The sequence below is a fragment of the Chironomus tepperi genome, unplaced genomic scaffold, assembly GCF_022539635.2.
Source record: "Chironomus tepperi strain 1889 unplaced genomic scaffold, CSIRO-AGI_Ctep_v1 contig_85, whole genome shotgun sequence".
In the NCBI taxonomy this organism is placed as follows: Eukaryota; Metazoa; Arthropoda; class Insecta; order Diptera; family Chironomidae; genus Chironomus; species Chironomus tepperi.
In genome coordinates, this window is record NW_027226207.1 from 1,729,194 (window position 1) to 1,754,196 (window position 25,003).

The 25,003-nt window shown below is 29.9% G+C and overlaps 1 protein-coding gene across 4 annotated transcripts in view; it reads left to right on the forward strand.

Moving 5' to 3' along the window:
• LOC139086033 (GATA-binding factor C-like) overlaps window positions 1-25,003 on the forward strand; it is an 87,526-nt gene that overhangs the window by 21,446 nt on the left and 41,077 nt on the right. For all 4 annotated transcript variants that reach the window (XM_070634306.1, XM_070634309.1, XM_070634307.1 and 1 more), the window contains exon 3: window positions 16,521-17,360. In XM_070634306.1, coding sequence (XP_070490407.1) covers window positions 16,521-17,360 — 840 coding nt within the window. The remainder of the gene's footprint in view (window positions 1-16,520; window positions 17,361-25,003) is intronic.

The following is a 25,003-nucleotide window of genomic DNA, read 5'->3' on the forward strand; positions in this document are numbered from 1 at the left end:
ACAATAAATTGTATCAACATAATTTCACTATAAATATTGGCAACCAAGAAATTGTTGTAAATATTTTTTTTTATTTATCATGATTTAAGGCCCGAGGATACACATTGTATTAAAAGCTACAATATGTAGTACAGCACAGATTGACCATCCGTTTAATGATCTCGAATATGTGCATATTTTTTTTTGCTGGCAAATCTTCCATCTTTTTTGCAATTTTTCATGTATTTTATGCTGTCCCGTGCATTATAATCCTAAGGGAATTTTGATTGATGAATTATTAAAGCATAATTAACACTGTAATTTTTAATCAGATGTACAGGAATAAAATGGGTTCTTTATTATTATTTTTTTATGGACTTTGCTGTGGGAAATTTAAATTAAAAATTAGTCTCATTTAAAATTCAAAGTTCATTCACTCATAGCACATTGCATCCTGATGAGCAGGCATAGGAATAAAAACGTGCGAAGACAAGATATCCAGCAGTTCTATTATAAATGTCTTTATTTTGAAAATATCTACACATTTGAATGGTCAAGAGAAATAACTTATCTTTAATGCACCCCAAATAAATCATTAAGCTTCACCTGTACGATAGATAAATTACATACAAATTAATGTATTAAGTTTAAATAATCTTAATTTCTCCTAATTTTATTCTATTTCTTTTGATCTCATGAATGAATAACATATTTGGATGGTTTTATAGTTTTGGTGATTTGTTTGTCAATTATTCAGTTTTAGTCTGAATTTTACTAATTTAATTTAACGGCTTTGTAAAATTCAAATTTTTAACGGTTTTGTAAAATTTAAATTTTCAACAAATCTTCAAAATTCAAACTTTTTTGACGGTTTTGTAGTTTCAAATATTAACGGTTTTGTAGTTTCAAATATTAACGGTTTTGTAAAATTCAAAAATTCAACGGTTTTGTAAAATTCAAATTTTTAACGGTTTTGTAAAATTCAAATTTTAACCGTTTTTGTAGAATTCAACTTTTAACATTTTTGTAAATTTCTTTGATTTCTACCGAGCTTAACAGTCTAGTAAGCAACATAATGACTCAAAATACTTCACTGGCTCTCATTCACTATCTTTATCCAACAATGATTGATGTGATTTCAATTTTTCAAATACAAAAATTATGTCTCATTGAGGATTTCTTTAAATTTAATAAAAGAGACTGAAATTGAATTTTAAAATCCAGTTCATAGTGTACAAGTAGAATAAAAGAAATGATCGAGCACTTCCACATTTCTATTTCTTCTTTTATTAAGTAGAAAATTGGATATTATTTAAGATTTTTGGATAATTGAATTAATTTTATTAATTTAAAACTTTAAAACTCTAATTAAAAACATATTTAGAGAAGCTATAAAAGCACATAAAAACGCTAAACGGATATCCATATTTGGCTACTAATCTAACATCCAAATCTAAATCTACAAAGTCAAAACAACTCAAAATTTAATCAAAAACCTCGCAAATCTATTTTTAAAATCAACAATGAAGACACATCAGTTCCAAAACTCTTATCCATCTAAAGTATTTTAATAAATTCCATAAAAATTTATATTTATTCATCTACATCTACATTGTAGTCAATTGTCACGGTAATGATGGTTGGTGTGTTGGTCAAATTGTATATTTAAAAAGGAAGGGAAAGAAGTTTAAACAAAATCGAATTCAATCATCAACCACAAATGTGTCAATTTAAAATTCATAAAATGCGATTGTTTGACACCTATCAGCAGTTAGCAGCAAGCGACGCTTAGATTTCTTTTCATTCTCTTCATTTAAGTTTTCTGTTAAGGTATTTGCTTTGGGGATTCTTGTTGGTCGAATACTTGTTGTCGTGACTATTTGAATTGAATGTTTCAAAATTCAAATTCTACAAAACCGTTGAAATTTTCAAATTCTACAAAACCGTTGAAATTTTCAAATTTTACAAAACCGTTGAAATTTTCAAATTTTACAAAGCCGTTAAAATTTTCAAATTTTACAAAACCGTTAAATTCCTCAAATTTATTGAAAAATCGAAACGTTACATCAATTCAGATTAGTTCTATTTGAAAGCTTCAAAACCACTAATTCATGTGCCCAGCTCACCACACAACGACAAGTAGCAGTAATAACAAGAAGAAGTCCATGATGATAAAAAATTCAAACGTAAATAAAATGTCTTCACGGTTACATAAGCAAAAGAAGGAGAGTGAATGTGAATAGTGAGCGACTACTTGAATATGATAATGCAATGGAAATAAAATATAAAAATATAATAAAATAAAAGCTAAAAGAGTCGCAAGCATATTAAAATGTCGAAGGTTTTGTTGATTTGCAACGTCATGCCATATATGCAACTCTAATTGTGTATAGAAATCATTCACATTCAGTACATCCGTTGTAATTGCACATTTTAATTTGAAAAACATTACTTAAAATAATAATAATCAATGCTAATATGCATGCATGTATGTATAGCATTATGCAATATATTTGAGACTTCCACAACATGTACTAAATGCTCAGCCAACATAAAGCTCCTCACTCACTCCGTTCCATAGCTTTTATGTGTGTAAATTAATGATGAAAAAATATATTTTTTTTTTTATAATTTTTACAACAATTAAACTTAACTTGCATTTATGGGGCTTTATTGCATAATTATGAATGAAACAGCATTGTGCCAATTTTTGCATTATAAGAAATAAAAATAACATCAACCATTTTAATGTGTGCCGGCAAGTTTATACTGCATTTCATATTAACAGTTCATATAGTAGGTGTGCGTTTTGCACAGATTATATCATTCGTGTTCTATAAAATACCGTGAATATCGTTACATGGAAACTTGTTTTTGAATACGTCACGTTATAATCCAAACAATTCCTTGAGAATACACGTAATGGTCTTTATTTTCGGTCTGACGAATTAAGCTCTATTTTGAACGCACCTTTGTTAATGAAATATTGTGGCAGCAGGCTTTTGAGTTCAGGAATTGTGGATGTCATAATTTCATGATGTTTTGTTTTTAACGGTTTTATAAAATTCAAAATTTTTAACGGTTTTGTAGAATTCAAAGTTTTAACGGTTTTGTAGAATTCAAAAAATCAACGATTTTGTAGAGTTTAAATTTTTTAAATTTTGTAGAATTTAAATTCAAATCTAAAATGACCGTTAAAATGAAACAACTTCAAAATCCAAAATAAACTGCGGAATCAAGCTTCTTCTTGACATGTATTTATTTTCCAAGCATAAATTCACTTTCCACCATAACAATAACAATAGAAAAAAGCCAAAACAGGATTTCGACCAGTAAAACGAAAATTACAGAACAAAAAGCAAGAAAAATCATGCAATAGCTGTTTACGGTCAGCGCTTTAGTGTCGCTTTTCATTCAATTAATGTCTCATCACAGAGTGTAATAAAAAAAAATTGTATACAACATGAAAATGTCGAGCTCCGATTGCTCTTAATTGCTAGCTTCAACAAACTAACAAAATATAAAATCACATATGGGACGTCATTCAATTTCAAAGCTACGCACACATTGATGAATTTAAGAAATTTTTTTTTTCTCAAACAAGCAATTACTCTACTCTAAATAATTGGCGATCATAACATGCAAACGCATTGTAAAATGTTGAACTTTCATGTGATATTAATATTATGTATGTCTATTCTAATAATGTGAATCTTCCTGGCCTTGGATAATAGTAAATGACAAACAAACACAATTGTTATAATCGTGATTACACTATTAATTATAAACATTTTATTATTTACCGACAATAATTTTAAAAGCTTCACATATACAATGTAACAGACGTATGCAAACAAGGAGGTCCCACAATGTCTCACTCGTAAATATGAGAATTTCCATATAAAAAGAAATCCTGCAGAGGCGGCTAGCTAAACACTCATCTCTTTCATATTCTCATCCGTAAACGGAATTTATTCTTTATTTAACAAAGCAGAAAAATATTTTTTTTTTTTGGAACAATCGAATCGAGAAAAATACACATCAATAATATTAATTCTTCTTATTCGCGGTTATTATAAACATTATTAAAAGGTATAAGGTTCAGCTTTTGGATTAAAGGAATTTTTTAAAAAATCAATCTTTTCAAATTTTCGTTTTTAACGACTTTTTGAAATTTGAATTGCAACGAATTTTCGAAATTTGAAATCTTAACGAAACTTTTTTAAATTTGAAATTTCCGTTAAAAAAGTTGCACTCCTCCTTTGTCGTAAATCATAAAAATTCAAGTCAATTGACTGTCCTCGGACATAAATCAAACATTTTGAAGCCATCACCTTATCATCCTGTAGAAAACACACAAGAGACTTCCATAAAAAGTCACCATAAAAACCCGTAAAAATCAAGTCAAGATGTAGCAAAATTGTTAATAATGCACATAAATGTTTTCATAAACTCTGAGTATTACTCGTCAATGTAACTCTGTGCTTTTTTTGTGAACATTGATTCCTCTTTATGCACCTTTACACAATAACAATTGTGATAAAACAATGAAAAAGTTCGATAAAAATTTCATAAAACATAAATTCGAGCAGCGAGAATAAGAAAATATCATTTTGAGATGTTGATGATCGATTCGATTGTATATTCTCTTATTCCTCGTGCTTTTTGCATGTGTTCTTCTGTGTCTTTACGATTGTTCTTTTGATTTCGATAGCAATCTTGAAGATCTTTTGCTAAAGTATTGCATTTATCATAGAAATTCATCTTATTTTCTCTTTTGAGCTGGTTTTTTGACGATGATTGTTGTGAGGGTTAGCGTAGTTTGGTGACTGGATGATCAGGAGGTCAAGTTGAATGAGATTTAGTGCTATTTTGACAAAATGATCAGAAAAAACGGTTAAAATTTGAAAATTTGTAAAAAAGAATTTCAAATTTTTGAAAATCGTTAAAATTCAAATTTTTGAAAACCGTTAAATTTCAAATTTTTGAAAACCGTTAAATATTAACTTGAATTTTGAGAATAAATTTCTTTGGAAGTTAAGTGAACATGCGCCTAGAACTTAAGTTAGCAAGACCAAGCCAAACCAAAATATTCATTCTTAACAGCAAAAGGGTCTTGACTTTGGCTGCAGCTCGCAATAAAAAGGGAACATTCATATTAAAAGCGACACATTTTTTAACAAGTTTTTCTGTATTTTTTTCTCTTGTGTTTTTGTGGCTATAAAAAAATCGCATTGTTTGATCAAACATTTTGAATTATTATAGCCACACACCGATATAACAATTGCCGAAAATCGCAATATGATGATGACGAATCTGTGTGTTTTTTTTGGTGAGCTGCTCTGAATTTATAATGCATTTATCGAAGAAATTTATTGCATTTTTGCTCTCTGTGTCTCCTCATTTTTATTCGAGCTCATGAATCTTTGATCAGCGATGAAAAGACTTTTTTTTAACCTCAACAAAAGGAGAAGCACAAAAAAAAAGAGTTTCAAAATGGTAAAAACGGCGCTGAGAAGTCTACAATTCCACAAACAGTAATATCTACATCTACATAAGCCACAATATCACGAAATGAATTGTGATTCGTTAGTACCGCAATGTTTATTAGCACCTCTCAACATAATTTTTTTGTGAAACTCCATTTTTTGCCATCTTTATGAGCTGACACTTTAACGCGATCTTTTTTTTTTCTTTCCTTCTTTCTCACTCGCTTGCTTTACTGGGTGATGATGATGAAGATGGTGTGAGCAGTGGAAGGGAAAAAGAAGTGTAAATAATAAATAAATAAAAAAATGTGCTGATAAAATGAAAATAAAAGCATAATAAAGAAGTAAGAGATGATAAAGTGCGAAGATGCAAATGTGAACTGTTGTTTTGATAATAAAAGTGAAGTTAATAAAAAAGTCTGAGAAATTGCTGTGAAATGACCAATTTTTGGATGTTTTTGAGCTGCTTTTGATTTGTTTGTTGCTGAATTTCACTTTTTTTTGATGATTCGAAGTGATTTTCGAAAAATTTCGAAGTTAAGTTTGAAAACTTTGAATAGATTTTGTAAATTGCTTAAATGTCTGAAGAAATTACCAAAATTACCAAAATTCGAACTTAATTTTCGAAATTTCGAACTTAATTTCAAAAATTGATCTTTAAAATTTTCGAAATTAGCAGAAAACTTTGGTAACGTATGAAACCTCAATTTATCCTGTTCCAACAGCCTAATTTGTACTCTACAATGTAAAACATAACCTCAAATTAATGCAAAGGTGATGACAAACTGTCAAAAATCTTAAGTCGAATGAGGCAATGTCTACCGTCCTTTCATATGTTCAATTTTCCTCATTTATTTCTTATTTTGCTTATAAAAAATACCCAGCAGAACGAGAATTATTTAATCGATATAAAAAAATTTCCTTTCCCATTCCTCATTTCACGTTCATTTAAAAATCAATAAATTTTTGATGAGTTTCATACTTGTATTAATAAAATTCAATATTTGCAATGTGTCTGCATTCCATAACGCATCAAAAATGCAATTTTAGTTAGCTGATGTCGAGTCAGGCAAGGAAAGAAAAAAACAGAAAAGAAATTTAAAATTCAATTTTAAACAGAGAGTAAATTTAAAGAAAAGAGACTCGACTTATGAGGAATTTGATATTCTTGTCTGATAAGTAGAACTTGAAGTTACGATAAAAAAGAGTCTGTTTATTGTTATAGAGTTATGAATTCTTTCAAGTGCAACATTTAACACGCTACTACATGAATAATTGCTTGTCTCCTTGTTGCATTTATTTACCTACGCCCAAAATTTAATGCTTTCTATAGTGAAAGCAGTTAGCTTTACAGAAGCAAATGAAAATCACAAGCATCATCGAACGACCACACGCTTTCAGTTCTCCTTCTTCAGATATATGAATTAAATTATTAAACAAAATTATTCATAATTTTATTATGTTTTTCTCTTTCTTTATATCTCTCTCGTGAAATTAATGATTATTAATTTGTTTTCTCCTTGTTATGGTATCATCTGCTCTCACATTTAACAAGCCATTCTGCCTTTGTGGATTCTGAGACACACACGTTTATTCTATGGATATATAATAATCCGTTAATGTTATTTGCTCGATTATGACGTCCAGTGGACACCGATTGGAGTGGCTTTTATGATTTTTGTTAGTTTGTGCTGCATGCTGAAGCTTTAATCTTGCTTAAAGTCATTTGATAGATTTTCTAACGGTCAAAATTCAAATCTTAAAATATCGTTGAAAAATCCAAATTTTGAAATTCGTTAAAATTTCGTTGAAAATTCAAATTTTAAAAGACTGTTAAAATTCAAATCTCAAAAGTCCGTTAAAGGTTCAAATATCAAAAAACAAGAAAATTGCTAAAGAAACTAAAACTAAAGTCCAGTCCATAGACCACGGCTTAAAATATTCTACCTCGATATCCAGTGGATTATAATAAAATTCCAGCAATCGTTAAACGATTCTCTTTCTCTTCTGTTTGTATATTTTTCGGAGACAAACGGGCTACCGCTTCATCATAATTTTATTATTATCATTATTTGCCTTTTCATTGATTTAAGAGGCCAATGTGTATTGTATACAAATCTCTACTGGAGTTTTTCCAGTATTATAATTTCAATTTTTATAGTTTATTTGTTTCTTCTTTATACTTTATTCCTCTTACTTCTTTCTGCTTGTTTTTTTATTTTATATTATTGAGAATTTCAATTGAATTTTTATTATTATGAGGCTCAATTTTTATGTATATGAATGTGTATCATATCGATATACAATGTCACGATTTTATATTCTTGCGCACACTTATATTTGTGAAATTATTCAAATAAATTGAGAATGAGAGAGAAAAAAATATTTTATAAAATCACAATTTTGACAAATTTTTTATTCTTTTTTTTTTTTTTGCTCGCTTGTGTCTCTTTGAAAAATTATTCAAATTATTCACAAGCGAAATTTATGACTCATGCGAGAATTTTGATTTGAAGTCGTTTATTCTCTTCTCAGTATTCTGTGCTTTAGATAAATCTGTGGATTATTAAATGATTGTAATCTGGTTTAATATGAAAATTTGTAATTTTGTGCTGAATTCAGTCAGTTTAGCTTATCTAGCTGAATTCAACTAACTCTATCTGAATTTAGTCAATTCAACAGCTTTAGCTGAATTGAGCCAACTTAGCACTTTTAGCACTGAACTCAGAAAATTCAACAACTTTAGCTGAATTCTGTCAATTCAGCAATTTTTGCTGAATTCAGTCAATGTAGAAACTTTTACTGAATTCAGTCAATTCAGCAATAGACATTAAATTGAACTAATCCAGCAACTTGAGCTGAATTCAGTCAATTTAGCAACTTTAGCTAAATTCAGACAATTTAGCACCTTTAGCTGAATTCAGGCGATTAACCAACTTCAACTGAATTCGGTTTACTTAGTAACTTTAGCTGAATTCAGTTAACTTAGCAATTTTGGCTGAAATCAGCAACCTTAGCAACTTGAAATGAGTTCGTTCAAACCACCAAATTGAGCAGATTGTAATAATAATTCAAACTAGTCTTAATATTCAATTGATCGTCAAGAAACAGGCTGTCTGTGAAATTTCAAAAAAAAGGAACTAAAATAAAGTCAAATAAAAAATTAATATCAAGTTAAAGAGAACCAGAAAAGAAAGGCTCCAAAAAATACGTCATTAACGATCAAAAGGTAGAATGAAGAAGAGAATCAATTTTATTGTCAAGGATTCACCTGCTCAATATTCATGTACACGGGATAGTGTGTCCCGGTGGAATGAAAAGAAGTTAAAAGAATTTTTCAAGACAAGGAAAGGAAAAAACGGAACTAAAATTTATGAATATGTACAAAAATTAATAACATATCATTTAAAAAAATTTCACCTGCTTTTTCGAAGCTGCTCATTCTTTTATTTGTTGCTTCTTTTTATGATTTCCACAAAAAGTAAAAATTATAATTCGGTTACAGAAAAAAAAAACAGCTATTTATATTGTATCATGCAAAATAATAGAGTAAACGCTACGGGATGTAATTTCGAATATCCAACAAAGTTAACGGCCCGAAGCTAGAGATTTGCATACAGCGTTAATTTTGGACTCTATGCATACATATATTTTATAATATATGCTAGAGCTCTCAGAGTCGCTTGAATTAGAGCAATTCAGAGGAACCAATGCATTAATGGAATTCTCTCTTTTACCATTATTCAAGTATGTATATGTATATGGCTGTATATGCGCGAAATATCTCATTTTCATAATAATTATAACATTTCACTTTAGCCGGACGGAATCAGAAATTTTCCACTTCTTCTTCTCGCTTTTTAGCTTCTTTTTTTTGTGAACTATATTAATTATAATACATGAATTTGCATAAAATTCAACTTAACATTCATACAGCGAAACATTTAGAACAATTAGACGATGAAGGCTTTTTAGTCTAATTTTAAAGTTTGTGCTGCTTTTGTGTTATAAGTTAAGTTTTGCGTATAGATGACGATTTGGGTCAGGAAGTTGCATTTTAAGCTTGTCAATTATAAATATTGCAAAGTAATAAAATCTGCTGAATTGGCTGAATACAGCTGAAAAATTGCTGAACAAGCTGAATTCAGCTAATATTGTTGAATCAGCTGAATTTAGTTAAAATTGCTAGATTGGCTGAATTCAGCTAAAAATGTTGAACAAGTTGAATTCAGCTGAAATTGCTGGATTCAGCTACAATTGGTGATTTTTCCGAACTGATCTAAAATTGCTGAGTTCTGTTGAAATTTCTGAATTAGATAAATTACTAAACTAATACTGCTGAACTAGCTGAATTCAACTAAAGTAGCTTAACAGGATTCATTTAATAATTCAGAATATCTATAAACATAACCTCAAAAAATTTCCAATACCAATTTTAATTGCAATTTCAAATGCAATCCATCGATAATAAGTGCGAATGAAACATAATGTAAGAAGGTGCTAAAGCTTGCCAAAATGCCAATAAAACAAGTAACTCACATACCTTACCAATAAATTATGATATTTTTACACATGATAGGAAGAATTGAAGGAGGGACAAAGACGCGAAATCAGAGAAAAAAGCAGTACAAGAATTGAAATGAAAAAGGGAATTTGCAAAACTTCCAGCGTAGATCACAACAAGGCACTGCTAAGGCGTCAAGTTTTTATTTTATCTTCTTTTGCTCTTCTCTTAATATTTTTAACACATATTTTATGAATGTTATGTTGTTTCCAAAGTTGTTTGCACAATTTGCAGCATAAAAACATGAAAAATATTTTTTTTTTTCTGTTCATCGTCTTGCATTGCTCGAGAACGCAATGATCCACAGCGCAGCGTAACGAAAAACTACAAGATAAAATGTTTATATATTTTTTTTTAGAAATGCAATCTTGAAGTCAGTTTTTTATAAGAATTTGTTAAGACTTCTCTTGACTTGAACAGCAAAAAAACAAAAAAATAAGTTTATTTGCTTTTTCAGCACCTTTGGAATTGATAAATGCAACAAAAGACATTCCAAAAACACACTATAGAGCATAATTGTCTATAAAACTCAACGCTCACTCTCGTGAACAATTTTATCACGATTTTTTCATCTCAAATTCTTCACTTTTTAAGGACTTAAATTTTTGCTCTTTTGTTCTTGGGCACTTATCATATTGTCGTGGACTTGCTTGGTAGAGTTCATAAATTTTTCATTTTTAATTTTTTTTTATTTTCGGATGGTTTGAGAAATTTGCCATGAAGATATTTTGTCGCATGGGTAGGTTGAGATATTGCTTTGGATTTTTGGTGCTAGTCTGTTGAGTTATGCTGCATAGTTATTCAAAAAAAATAGCAAAAAAGGAATAAATCTTGACGATGGAATATAAATGAAAATTGTCGTCATAAGTGGGAATTGAACCTTCGACTTTCATAGAAATTTAGAAATTTCCAAAATTAAAACATGAATTTGATGACAATTTTTAAATATAAACCTCAAAATTTCTCTATCTGACATTCAATCAATACCTAACAGCTGAAGTCTGCTTCCTTTACTTCCTACCAATCATCAGCACACAATTCCCTTAAATCAAACACCATCAAAAACCAGAAATTTGACGAATATAAACCTCAAATCGGATTAATATTATTGTATTATTGGAACAGATCCCTCTGAACATACATACCACAACTACATTCGGGTGTGTTTTTATGATCAAATCAGCCGACGATGTGATGATTTTCCATAAAAAATAATAAAATATTTTTTCACCCCTAGAAGCTTCAGAAGTTTTTCTCACAGTTGATAGAATAACGAATCGAATGTGCATTTCCAACATGGAAATGCATTGCATGATGTCTCACAAATACAGTCATATGCATATTTAGGCAAAAGCAGGATAAAGAGTTAATGAAAGTGTTTTTTAGCTACCTTTACATACATTTGACACAACAACATATGGTCTGTTTGTTATAATTTTTTTTGTAATGGGTGCCTCACTATATATATTATAATAAAATTGAATGAAAATAAAAAGAGAAGTGAAATGAATGAATGAACCTTCCCTACGTACATTCATACACATGCATATATATTCTGTCTGTCAAATAAAAGCCGTATTAAAGTAAAGCGCTTTTATCTATCTTTCTATCTATCTATCTTTTTTTTTATATTATTATATTTTGGAATTTCATTAAAAAATGGCCGAATGATCCAGCTGTCGCTTGTCGAGTGCTAACAATTAGACATTAAAAAAATGGGTAGATGAGTGATGTGTATTGCATTAAAATAAATATAATAACAGCAGCAGAGAGTTTCGGATCGCTAATTTCTTTAAGTTGCAAATTTACTTTGTATTGTGTCCCTTTGGTGGACTTTGGGGTGAATATCGCTTAATATGCTGAATTCAGATTTGTTTGCTGAATATGCTGAATTCAGTTAAATTTACTGCTTCAGCTTAATTTGCTGAAAATGTTGAATTAAGCCAGAATTGAAGAATAATCTGAATTCAGCTATATCCGCTGAATATGCTGAATTCAGCTAGGTTTGCTGAATAAGCTGAATTCAGTAAGATTTACTGAATATGTTGAATGCAGCTAGATTTGCAGAGAAATCATCACAAGGGTAATCGTGCAAAAGTGACTGCAAATCGTAACCGATTGCGGCTTCACAAAGAACAGAAAAAAAAATTATTAATGCATGGACATTTATCTGATAAGAAGGTGTGAACTAAGAGAAAGAAAAATTGAGTCAACCTTCATTTACTTTATTTAATACTTTATATTTTCTCTTCTCTCGATCTCTTCGAATGCATGAAATATTTTTGCAGCACAAGATAAAATTAAGATGTGTTTAACTCATTAAAATTATCATAATTGCAATGATCAATTGAGCATGAAGGTAGTAAGAGGAAGGAGCATGAGAAAAAAAGAAGTAAAATTATGTATTATTTGGCTTGCCAATTGCAACTTAATTTATAGTTTTATGGATATATCATACACATAAGAATGAGATATGATTCAGTAATATGTAATTGAGGCGCATGCAAGTTGTGAATCTTGTTGCCTTGTTTCTGACATAAGAAAACAATTTTTTTCAAGACAATAAACCAATATACGTAATGAAATTATCAACAGTTATCGTTGGCCTTTTTTGTTACTCATGTCTTATCATCAGTTACCTTGCTCGCTTTTATTGCTTCCAAATACAAGAACGTAAGGTAGTAATAACAGCTATCTACACTATCTGCACTACAATTATCGAAATTAAATCTCGGGAATAATATGTATTTAGGTGAAGATTTTATGGATTGAATTATATGTACTGACCGACCAGATGGCTTAAGATGAATGACTTTACGAGAAGTGTTGAAATTCTTGAGCAATGTTGAGGAATTTCATTCTTTATTGCTGAACTTTAAATTCAATTTTGATTTGTTTATTTCGAAAAAATTCGAAATTGCTTTATTTGTTTCGAAAAAATTCGAAATTAATTTGTTCAATTTCACAAAAATCTAAATCTAAGTAAACTTTGCATTCTCATTAATTTCCCCAAAAATCCACAAACAGTAATCAAATTACTGCCAATTCTTACATCCATCAGCAATCGCCAAAATAACCTTAATTCATCCAAATTGAAGCAATAATTTTACGTAATCTCAAAGCAAGACATTAAGCCACAAGAAATTTTTGTACAAATTGATTAATTGAATACATAATTGTGAATGTATGAAAGTCACAGACAGAGAAAGGAAAAACAACCAGCAATTTTCGGCAGCAACATATGAAAAAGAAATTGGAAAGAGAAAGAGATTTTCCAGTAGATTATGTCTTATCGAGATCTCATTTTATTTATTGTGAAGTCAGTGGAAGAATGTTATGTAGAATGGAATCAGCCGAACACGTTCAGTCGAATGGTGAATAGTAATTTTCAAATCAAATAATAATATCGGAAATCCCGAAATCTGGCTGGAGAGAGAGATGTATTGTAACTTTACAAAAGCAGCACCGAAAGGCAAAATAAGGAAGAAAATGGAAAATAATTAAGATATCTAACGAGATTTTATCTTTACAATTGCAATGGGCACAAACGGCAGCAGAAGTAGGTAGCTCTGAGATGTAAATCATAGAAGCGATTTGCGGAGAAATTTGCATGTTCTTAGAAAAAAAATTTTGATTTTCGAAAAATTCAAATTTTAAAAAACCGGTAAGAATTCAAATTTCAAATGACCGTTAACAATTCCATGCCTGCTACCAGCAAGTAAAACAAATTGCTTATGAATTTTCGCAATAATCTTGTTGCATTATCAAATCCACATGTACAGCACATTACATCTACAACACTAGCTAACTGCAGTACATCATAAAAGCAATTGCATTGTTTATTGTAGGTTTATATTTCAATTAAATGTAATCTTATTTTTGTTAGCATGGAAGAGATGATTACAAATGTTTTTTAAGCTGGTAAGCAAGCAAATTGTTGTAAAATAAGTAACATAACATAACATAAGTGTATACATCATGTGAACTACAATCAAAGTCAATGCCAACTTTATGTCCATAAATCACTTCCCCAGCTGCCTGTTGGTAACTTCTTCTCTTGCTTCTCCTTTAATAATATTTACGTGTACGGGATGTGATTTCCTTCATATGAAAAGTTTTTTGAGTGTATGCCTCTTATAGTGTTATTTTACTTCTGGCTTTATAGAGATTTATAATATCTACTTCCAATTCGTATCCATATCCACCACGAGGGATATTGTAATGTGTGGAATGTGTTATTATATCGTTATTATCATTATTATATTATATTAATAATTTTCTTCAGTTGCATCAATATCAAAATTCTTATGATCGAATATCCATCATTTCTGCTTCTTTCTCTCACTTTCTCAAAATGATCAATCGAAAATCTTTGGGTATAAGCACACAAGTAGTTGTCGGCTATATGAAAATAAAGAGAAAAAAATTGTATCGAAATTTATGACACGAACTGATACGGTTCGCAAAAAAAATGAGTATTTTTGCCATAGAAAGAAATAATTGGCCCCTTTGGTCTCATCATCATCATCGTCGTCGTCGTCGTCGTCGTTTGTAGTCATAAAAGGGTTTAAATATTTTTTTTTCTCTCTTTTTTTTCACCGATGAGTCATTGAACCTGACGACTAACATCGTGAATATTTGCGCGCGTACAGAATAAGGAGATAGAGACACCTGGTAATGTGAGTCCGTTAATGTAAATTGTATTTGCCTGTACGCTGTGCGATTCTCATTCTGTATAGTCAGTGGATGGCTGAAAAATATGACAATATCTATAAACAATTTAAAAGTTTTATTATTTTTATATTTGGGGTTTGTGCATGGGTGATGGGGTTCTGATGAGAGGCATGGGCTTGGCTAGTATGGAATGAGATTGGCGTGGTGGCTGGCTGCAGTCGGTGAGTTGATCTGAGCATCAATTCTGAACTATGTTGCTGCCATTCGTTCCCTATCATTCAATTGATGACTTCATCCCGATGTCCTTTAACCACACACAGGAACCAACCTCAAAATATCGACAGCACCCACAAACGACTCCTTTATCTCATTTTGTGTGGCATAAAAAGAGCTTAGAGATTGATCAAAAACTTGCTTACATATGGGCATAACATAATATGTTCTATACGGTATGAAATGAAAAGGAGATAATTGTGATAAGATTAAGCAACAAAATACATACTTATGGCAATATATTTTAATAACACTCTCTATATATATAAATATAAATCTCCCAAGACTTCTTAGCAACAATATAAATGTAGAAAAGATCTTCATGATGGATAGATAAAGACGAAAATAATATTACAACATAAACTTGTTTGATGGTGCTTATCTACCATATTATTTGTGTATGATTATGTTCATTTTGTGTACTTTAGACGGTAGAATTATTTCTGTTGTAATGATCTAATTGATTAGATCTTCTAGATATATTTTTAAAGGATGTTTATGTACGTCGAAATGATCTTGAAATTAAATTGTTGCATTATAATGTTGCATTAATGCTGGAATAATGAGACAAATGTGCAACTGGAAGATTTATAGATAAACAAGCTTAATTCAGCTTGAAATTTGTTAAATTGAATTTAAAATGCTGAATCTAGCTTTGTATTAGCTGAATTGAGATGAATTCAGATCAATAGTTGCTGAATTCATTTCAAAGTTGACTAGATTGAATAAAAAATGTTGAATTCTGCCATTAAATTGGTGAATTGAGTAAAAAATGCTGAATTTAACTAAGAATCTGCTGAATTGAGCTTAGAAAATGTAAAATAAAGCTAAATTTAGCTGTCAAATAGTCAATTCCTTTCCAAGCAGCATCAAATTCAATAACCAATACTCAATAGCGCCAAATTCATCACAACAAACCCCAAAAAAAACAATGAATTATAATTTCCATAATATATTCAGTGTCATTTATGGTTAAAAGTCTTCTTTCTCAAGTCACAGCCCAGCAAAATTCCTTAACAACAATCAAATAATAAGAAGTTATCATCTCTTTATTGAATTATTCAACTACATGAGCTTCTACAAGCATTTTCCTCGTTCTCTTTCGTCTCTTTCATTTCCAAAAGGAGAAAAATGTCCTCTAGGCGATGAATGTGATGTATGGGATGGGTTTGGTCTTTTTTTTTTTGGATGTAAGAGAAAAAGTAAAAGGAATTCATAAAACAATATTTTATAATTTCACCTCGATTAGGCAAGAAAGTTAAAGACTGTTATTGTATAAAAAAAAATTGATGAATTATGTTCGAAAAGAGAATATATTTTGTTTGAGATTATACACCCTGTAGTAGTAGTTGCAGCAAGTCAGTGGAAAAATAATGAATGATAATTCAAAATTATACGATCGCGATCGCGTCCACATATGAATGAATTGCATGCGATTGATTTTATTAACTGCAACTGCAAGAAATGTTAATCCTCGTGTGTTTTATAGACGTCAATTTTATATAATTTATCATTTTTTTTTTGTATTTCCTTCTTTGCAGCATCAAGAATGCCCTCATCACATGTATCAACGCCACAAGTATGCAGACCACATTTTCATGCACCACTACCGTGGTCGTTGAGTGATCCGCCAAAGCCTTTATCATCGAGCGGTGCATGGGGATCACCATTTGCATGTCCGCAAGATCCACAGGATAGTAAATTAGTTGGACAAATTCAAAATAGTCAGAGTAGTAGTGGGCAACATTTATTTTCATTTCCACCGACACCACCGAAGGATTCAACACCTGATTCAGTACAAACAGGACCGACGGACTATCAAGCCGCTGTAAATGTATTTATGCATCAAGCTCAAGCATCCACAAATAGCCAATTAAATGGAACTGATACTAGCTCAAGTTGTGGTCTCGACGTTAAACCTTGCCTATCGGGCAATTCGGGTAGCGGTAATGGTAGTAACAACAATGCACAACAATCACAACAAGCGCCAAAACAACGTGAAGGTACGCATCAATCGCAGAGTACTAGCAATAGTCAAAATAATAGCAATAATAATACAAATAGCAATTCAAATAGTCAAAATTTAAATAATCACTCGTCCGTACATAATAATAATAATACTAGTAGTAGTAATAATACGACAACTGCACACCATCATCATCAACAATCCCAGCAACAGCAACAACAACTTTTTGATTCATCACATCAAGCTGCTGCTGTTGCCGCTGCCGCTTCTTATGGTGCCTATGAAAATAGCTATCTCGGCTATCCACAATCGACCAACAGCGTATTTCAATCAAATATACGCTCATCGACGATGAATAACAATAGTCCATCATCGAACCATAAACCGCAACGCACAAAAGCGAGAACAAGTGCCGGTAAGATTAAGACACGGTGTGGGGAAATTTTTCTTTTTTCTTTTTTATATTTTCAATTTTAGTTTTATTTTATGTGTACACACATATATAATGTGATATATTTCTTACTTTTTTTTCTGTTATTGTTGTTCCTTATGTTTCGCTTTTCTTCGCGCAATCTATCATTTCCATTACGTCTTTTTATTCACGTTAATTTTATTTTACGATTTGTTTTGTGTTTCTTTTCTTTTTTCCTATTTGGAGTATTTTCCGTGAGTGATGAGGAGGGGAGTATGTGCATTGAGGAATTTAGAGTTACTTGATGTAGGGGATTTTTAATTGTTATGGATAACTACTTGATTGTTCTGAATTCAGCTCAAAAGTAGTTTAATTGAATAGAAAAAAAAAAAAAAAGCTGAATTCAGCTCTAAACTTGATGAATTGTGTATGAATTGCTGAATTCAGCTTGTATATTAAAGTCAAGAAAATTTGCTGAATTGAGTAAAAAAACGCTGAATTTAGCTTTGTTCCTAAAATAAATAAATTCAAAAAAACAGTTCAAAAATAAGAGATAGACAAAACCAATTTTTAATCTTCAGGAATCGAACCCACAACCTTTATGGTACAGTTATAAAACTGAGTCTTCAATTTAACTGATTACTTTACTAACCATTTTCAATATCTTATACCAAAGTAACATAAATCCTAGTTAAAGAATTAACCCTCTATAACCCCATAACTAACCATCACTAACGGAAAATGCGCCTTAATGCTTTATAATTTCAAAACACAATTTCTCATTATTTTCATTATTACTTGAAACTATTGTTGTTGTTATGCTTCTAACATTTATAGTTTATTGTTCTATTATTTTTATCGTTGACCTCCTCTCTCTCTCTCTAACCCTCCTTAACTTTCCTGATATATATTTTTTAATTACCTTCTTGCTGTTGCTGTTATACGGTCGTAAAAAACGCAGCACAGCAAGAAATAAAAGAAGGAATCGCCTGATAACAAAAGATTTTTCATTTACATAAAGTCCTTATACGAATATTAGTGACGCGAACAGCGCACATGTATAATGTGAAGGCGGAAAAATGAGTGAAACTTAGAGCTTCAATGCCATTTCAACAAATATATTTTTCATTATCGTATGACTATGACTTGTATAGTATTTCCATGAAAAAAATAGAAGTAAAGTTAAGTACTGTGGTATATGCCGATGAGGTTATCGTTGAGAAAGAATCAAAGAAATCACAACCATAAATAGTTAAAGTCGTAATACGTTTAACTTTCGCCATTTTCTGTTTGTTTATTAAGCATTTTGCCACCCACCCGAAACTAAAAAATTTGAGCACAATTAATAATCTTTTCTGTTGACTTATCGATGTTGCCCAAGTCACTAAAAATTTCGTGTGAATTTTATACAGCAGCATTTATTATGATTAAATATGAAACGCATATTATGGACGCACAATTGTTGAAGTTTGACTTGTTTTTATGTTTGATTTTGATTTACACTTTTGTGTCAGCAAGTCCATATATTTTTTTATAGCGACACGCACTTTAGCCCTCGGTTGCACTCGCTGTTTAATTTAATAATGCTCAACTTTATTACTATGTCATTTAATCTCATCTAATTGAATTTAATGAAAGAAATCAATAAAAACTACCGAGAGAGATTTTATTAAATAAATAATATAAAAAAATATTAAAAAATCATTAAGCGAAGCGTTAAAAAGATAGATGAATTTCCACGGTGCATAATAAAGATGTGGATCAATGATATTCATAGTTATATGCAAATGTTCCTACTCTATCTATAGAAATTATCTTCCCGCACATTGCGATTCACTTTTTCTACATATACATTTCAATGACCATCATCAACATCATCATCATCATCATTACGTAATGCAGCACAATAAATAAATCTCTGTAGATATATACACATGTTCAGACAACACAATACAACATTAAGCTCATTTAGAAGATACAATAAATAAAATTAAAAATTCTAATATTATTTCCAATGAATAAATTAAAAATGCAAACAATATATACACATGTGTATGCTTTATTTAGCATACAATTATATACAACAAAGTCAGTTAGCTATAAAATAATTTTTTTAATACTTTAACTTATGTATATGGACAGATAGATGGATATTTAATGGTGATCTTATATGGGTCATTCAATTATATTGTTTGCAATTAAAAGAAGTCTTTTTGAATGAAGATTTTAAGAAGATTTGAGTCTTTGGAGTTTAGCAAAAGATTTGAATGAGTGTAGAAGAACATTGACTTATGGTTTAGAGTTGATTTGTATTAAATTGTACGCAGTTAAGCTCAATTTACTGATTTCTAATTGAATTCAGCTTTATTTAAATCAATTTTGCTAAATTCAGCTCATTTAGAATCACTTTTAGTTAATTCAGCTCAAATTTCAATCAATTCAGCCAATTTGTTACTAAATTTTTTTTGAATTTAAATTCATTGCAACTGACTGCTTACCCAATTTCTACCAAATCAAGCTCAAATTAACTCATCACCCAAAAACTCAGCTTGTTAGTCCAAAAACAATTCCAAAATCCCAACAAATTCCAAAATTTATGAGAATCAATCAAGAAAATTAACAACAATCCATGAACAAAACCATCTCGATGGTAATTTACATCTAATGAAGTATCAATAAAATGAATTTAAATTGGATACAAAACCATTTTCTCGAGAAGAACTCATGAATATCCATGAGATGTCCCCTGTTAAAGTGTTTGCTGTATACCTAACATGAGAAAAATTAAATCACGTTTAAATAATCTCAAGTTAATGCAAATCAGGTGCATAAATGCAGTGACTTTTTTTTTCTCTCTCTGTGACTCTAATACATGAATGCCATAAAAAGTCAAACGACATTCAAATTAGCTGGTGATTTTATTCAAATCAAATCATTTGATTTTCATCACTATCAAACTGACTTAATTTGCTGTCTGATTTTATCGTACGTGAAATTATCGAATTTTTAAATTTCCAAGTTTTCTTGAATCTCTCGCTGTTTCCACTCAATTAAGCGCTAAGTATGTACAAGTAATATTTTATGAAATAATTAATCTACAATATGTTATTAAAGCTCAATTGAACATTACCAAAGCAAAAGTTTTAAACAATTGAACAATTTCTCATATTGAAGGTCGTAGCTATAGATACAAGTTCACACCTATAAACACGTACATAGCTATATTAATAATGATTATGATGATGATGATGTGCATCTAATATTTATCGTTAATTGAATCGATTCCCACAAAACTTAAAATTAGCAACACGAAAATTCTCTTTATTGAGAGAGTTTTTGATGAGATTCTTGAAATTATTTTGAAAGGCAAGACTTAAAAGACCTTCAAATTCTATAGCTGCTTTTTGCATTCAACTTGAGCACGAATTGTTTTTGCACTTCGATCTTTAATGAACAAACAAATAATGACATTTGATCCTGTTTTAATGACAATGCGTGATGTAAACAATGAATAAGAAAAGGTTTACAATTAATATTCATCAAAATAGATGGTAGATGGCTGATTTATAAAGGAGATGTAAGGGAAAGAGATTGTCAAAAGTGTCACAGGAGAAGAAAATAAATCGATATAGCCACACAGGGAATTCTTAGCATTGTTTTTTGAAGATTAATGATTTGTTTTGGGATAGAATGTCATTTTGTTGATGTTCGAATAGTTTTCGAATTTTTTCGAACTAGATTTTCGAAATTTGGAATTTTTGAAATTTTGAAAACCGTTATTGTGAATATTCAAATTTTCAACGGCTACTTCAAATTTGCAAAAACCGTTAAATATTCTAAATGACAATTTCATTAATTTGAATGCCTAACTAGATGCGCTTATGCCAAATTCTATCAAATTATCCCCAAATAATTCTCATTCTCTCTCCTGTTCCTTCATTCGTCTCGATTCTAATTAAATTGTATTTTTTGGCCATAACAATGTCTTGTTGACCACGAGCAATAAAATATTTTGTGCTTCTACACAAGACATACAAAAAAAATTCTTCAGCCAAAATGTTACCAGAAGATGTGACAAAGCAGAAAACATGAAAAAAGTCTGAAGAGAAAGAAAAAAAAATTAATTTTTGCTGCTGCTTTAGAGACACATTTTTTTCCATCCAAGTGACAGTTTTAGAAATAAAATTGTCTCGTAGACTTTACCTGACTAGGAATCTTACCAAAAAAAGATATACGAATAAATTTCCAACTTCTTTTTCTCACAATATTTTTAAAAAAAAATTAAATTAATGATGTTCTTGACTTTAAATTTCTATTGGATAGTTACTCCTCTACTCATGACTGCTCATTCAAAAATGATACAGAAAAAATTATTTATGTTAACCGTTAATTTGAAACTTTGTTCTTTATACAGTAACCTCAACGCCCCGAAAAAAAAATGGAAGAATATTTATTACAAGTCATTTAATATTTATTATGTATACATTGTCAATTTTTATCTGTCTTATGGCTTCTTGTTCCTTATGAATATTAAACTTCATATTTTATTTTATTTTTTATGCCATTCTAGACACTTGATACATAGTCATAGTTAGAAATGTTGAGCGATGATGATGATGAAGAATCTTTAATGTGTTGTGGCATGAGCTCAATGGGTTGGGTGTTTAAAATAGAGTTTAAGCCAGAAAACTTCATGAGTTTTTAAGAGCTTCGTTGGCTTAATCGATGATAATTCATCTTGTATCGGAATAACAAAGGTTCGAGTCCTTGCAAATCAAATTTATCATTGGAGACATAGTATCGTAAAATTCTTTTTTGCCTGATTCTAGTTCGATTCTCAATCCAATCGAACTTAAACTCCGATAAATCCAACATTTTTTTATGCGCATTTAATTTATAATTTAATTATGTGAGATTTTATTTTGTGTGTGTGTCAATTTTTGGTTGTTCCTTTATCGTTTCCTTTTATTCATTTTATTATATTTTCATCGTTTTAATAAATCACAACGTGTCTTTATCTTAACCATTAAACAAATTTTTATAATGAAAATACAAAAAAATCCATATTTATTGAGTATTTAAGCACCATAAATCTTTACACGAATTTATTGACAGGAAGTGTTCGTAAACCTTTGAGATCACCAACAATTGATGATGATTGCTTGAAATTAACAATTATTTTTCATTCATGAAATTTCGGAATTGCCAATAATTGGATCAAAAATATTTTTGTGAATGGACGAATTTTTCATTGAAGAATCCACGTGTTTTATGAATGACAATTTAATTGTTTTACTAAAATTGGAGTCAATTGACATTTTAAAAATACTTTCTGGGGGTGATTTTTTGTGAATGAATCGGCACATGTTAAAATTGTCGCAATTTTCTATAAATGAACAAAAAATTAAGTTTGGGTTTTTGAAAAAATAAGCACATTATTTTGATAGCAAAAATGTAGATTTTGGGAATAAATGGCAAAAAAAAGATATCAAAACTATATATGCGAACTACATTTCAACATTAAACATTCCAGAGATTCGAACTTCAAAATTTTATCAAATTTCGTAATTTGTAACTTCATTCTCAATTTTTTTTTCAAAGCTTAATCGACAAATTGTCATTTAAAAATTGTTAAAAATCTTTCAATTTTCAAATTCTCAACAGCAACATCAAATCAATAAAAATAAGATCCCAGAAAACAATTCCACAGCTGTAAAATTAATTACTAATCAGAAATTTATTTGTTTAGCTCGTGTTGTTAATAACACAAAACTTCATTAATTTTATTAACCAAAAAAAATTTGAAACTAATGATCCATTAAATCAAACATCTTTTCAAGATAGATAAAACTAAAAGTTATTGGACAGATCAAATATCACAGATAAATATGAAAGTTGAAGATCTGCATAATAAAAAATAGTAAATTCGCAGCTACGATGAAACGATTCTTAATTATTTGATGATTAATAAAAAATGATCTATAGACCGAATCTAGGATTTCGTTGTTGCATATAGGGGTTTCAATCCCGATCCCGCATCCCGGGATCCCGGGATCCCGGACGTTTTTCCGGTCCCGAAATCGGGATTGAGAAGCTTCAATCCCGGGATTACGGGATTGAGAATTTATTTGATGTTGATACAAAAACTTCAAGTTTAAAGTCTAAAATTTTAAAAAAATTAAGAACCACACGTTTGAAAATCATGTCTAATAATATAATATAGTAATTTCATCCACAATTTTTGAAGTTAAAGTTAAAAATAAGGCTTTACAGTATCAAATAACAAAAATTGATTGAAACTTTTTTTTAAAATTCATATTAAATTTTTAATATTCTGAAAGGCCAGAAATTAAATTTATTTGTTTGTAATTTCTTAAAATTCTGTTAAGGCGTACCAAAGATCTCAAAAATTTAGGCAAATTCTGTGTTAATTATGCTTTCTTGATATCGGGATCTCCGGGAATCCCGAAAAGTCCGAGATCCCGAAATTTCTATTCCCGATCTCAAAAATCTATCGAAATTGGGATTTTGAGAAAGCATTATATTGACGTCTTGATTTCGGCTTTGAAATCACAAATCTTGGCAATTTTTTGTCATTAATTTGTTTTGTTAACTATTTAGAACACATTTTTGTGTACTGGAAATGATTTTTTCGTCCTCAAAATTTCTAATAAAACTATTAGTATTACATTTTCACTTGAATTCGACTAAAAATTTGATATTTTTTTCATCATCCAATCCCGGGATTAATCCGGGATGATTGAGATTTCAAATCCCGTAATCCCGGGATTGAGATTTGGTCCCGGGATTGAAACCCCTACTTGCATAGATTTATGTGATGATAAAATAAAGTATCTTTTTGCATATTATGACTCCTTAAATGTGATTTTAATACTGTCAATAAATAAGCACTAGTTCAAATTTCACGACAAATTATGATTATTTAATGACTAATATATTTAATGAAATTAACAATCTAGGCTAGACAACTCAACCAAAACGTAATTCAAGGATAAATCCAAAGTTTGTAGCTTCTAGAATTTTTAATTTTCATGATCAAATAATTAATAATGAAGTCATTGAATCAGAAATTACTCATCATTGCGTGCTTTGTATTAATTAATTGCAAATTACATATCGAATTGTATAAAGTGCATCAAAAAATTCTCACATTAAAAATTGTATTAAACTTCGAGAAATATTATGATTATTGTGGTGGATACAGAGTTGTATATTGGTTTAGTTTGGCAGGTTGGGGACTATTTGATCTGCCAACTGATTGATCACTTAAAATCGACATTTGTCAAATCTAACACATGAAAATATTAGTTTAGTTAGAGTAATGGTTTGCGTTACTTGTTTAAATTATTTACGAAATCAGAGTTCGAATCTTGTCAATAACACAATTGAAATTTGTTTACGTTTTCTAACCATTTTTTTTTTTTTGCCAAACTTTTTTCTAATTTCAACCCAACACCCCTGAAACTCACAACTTGATTCCCAATAATAAAGGTTAAACTTAACCTTAAACAACATTGTATGTTATGCATAGTGTGATTCAATCCATTAAATTATTAACAATGTAAGAAAATGAAATATCCATGAAAAATATACAATATGAAGAGCCTATCAAGCCAGGCACACAC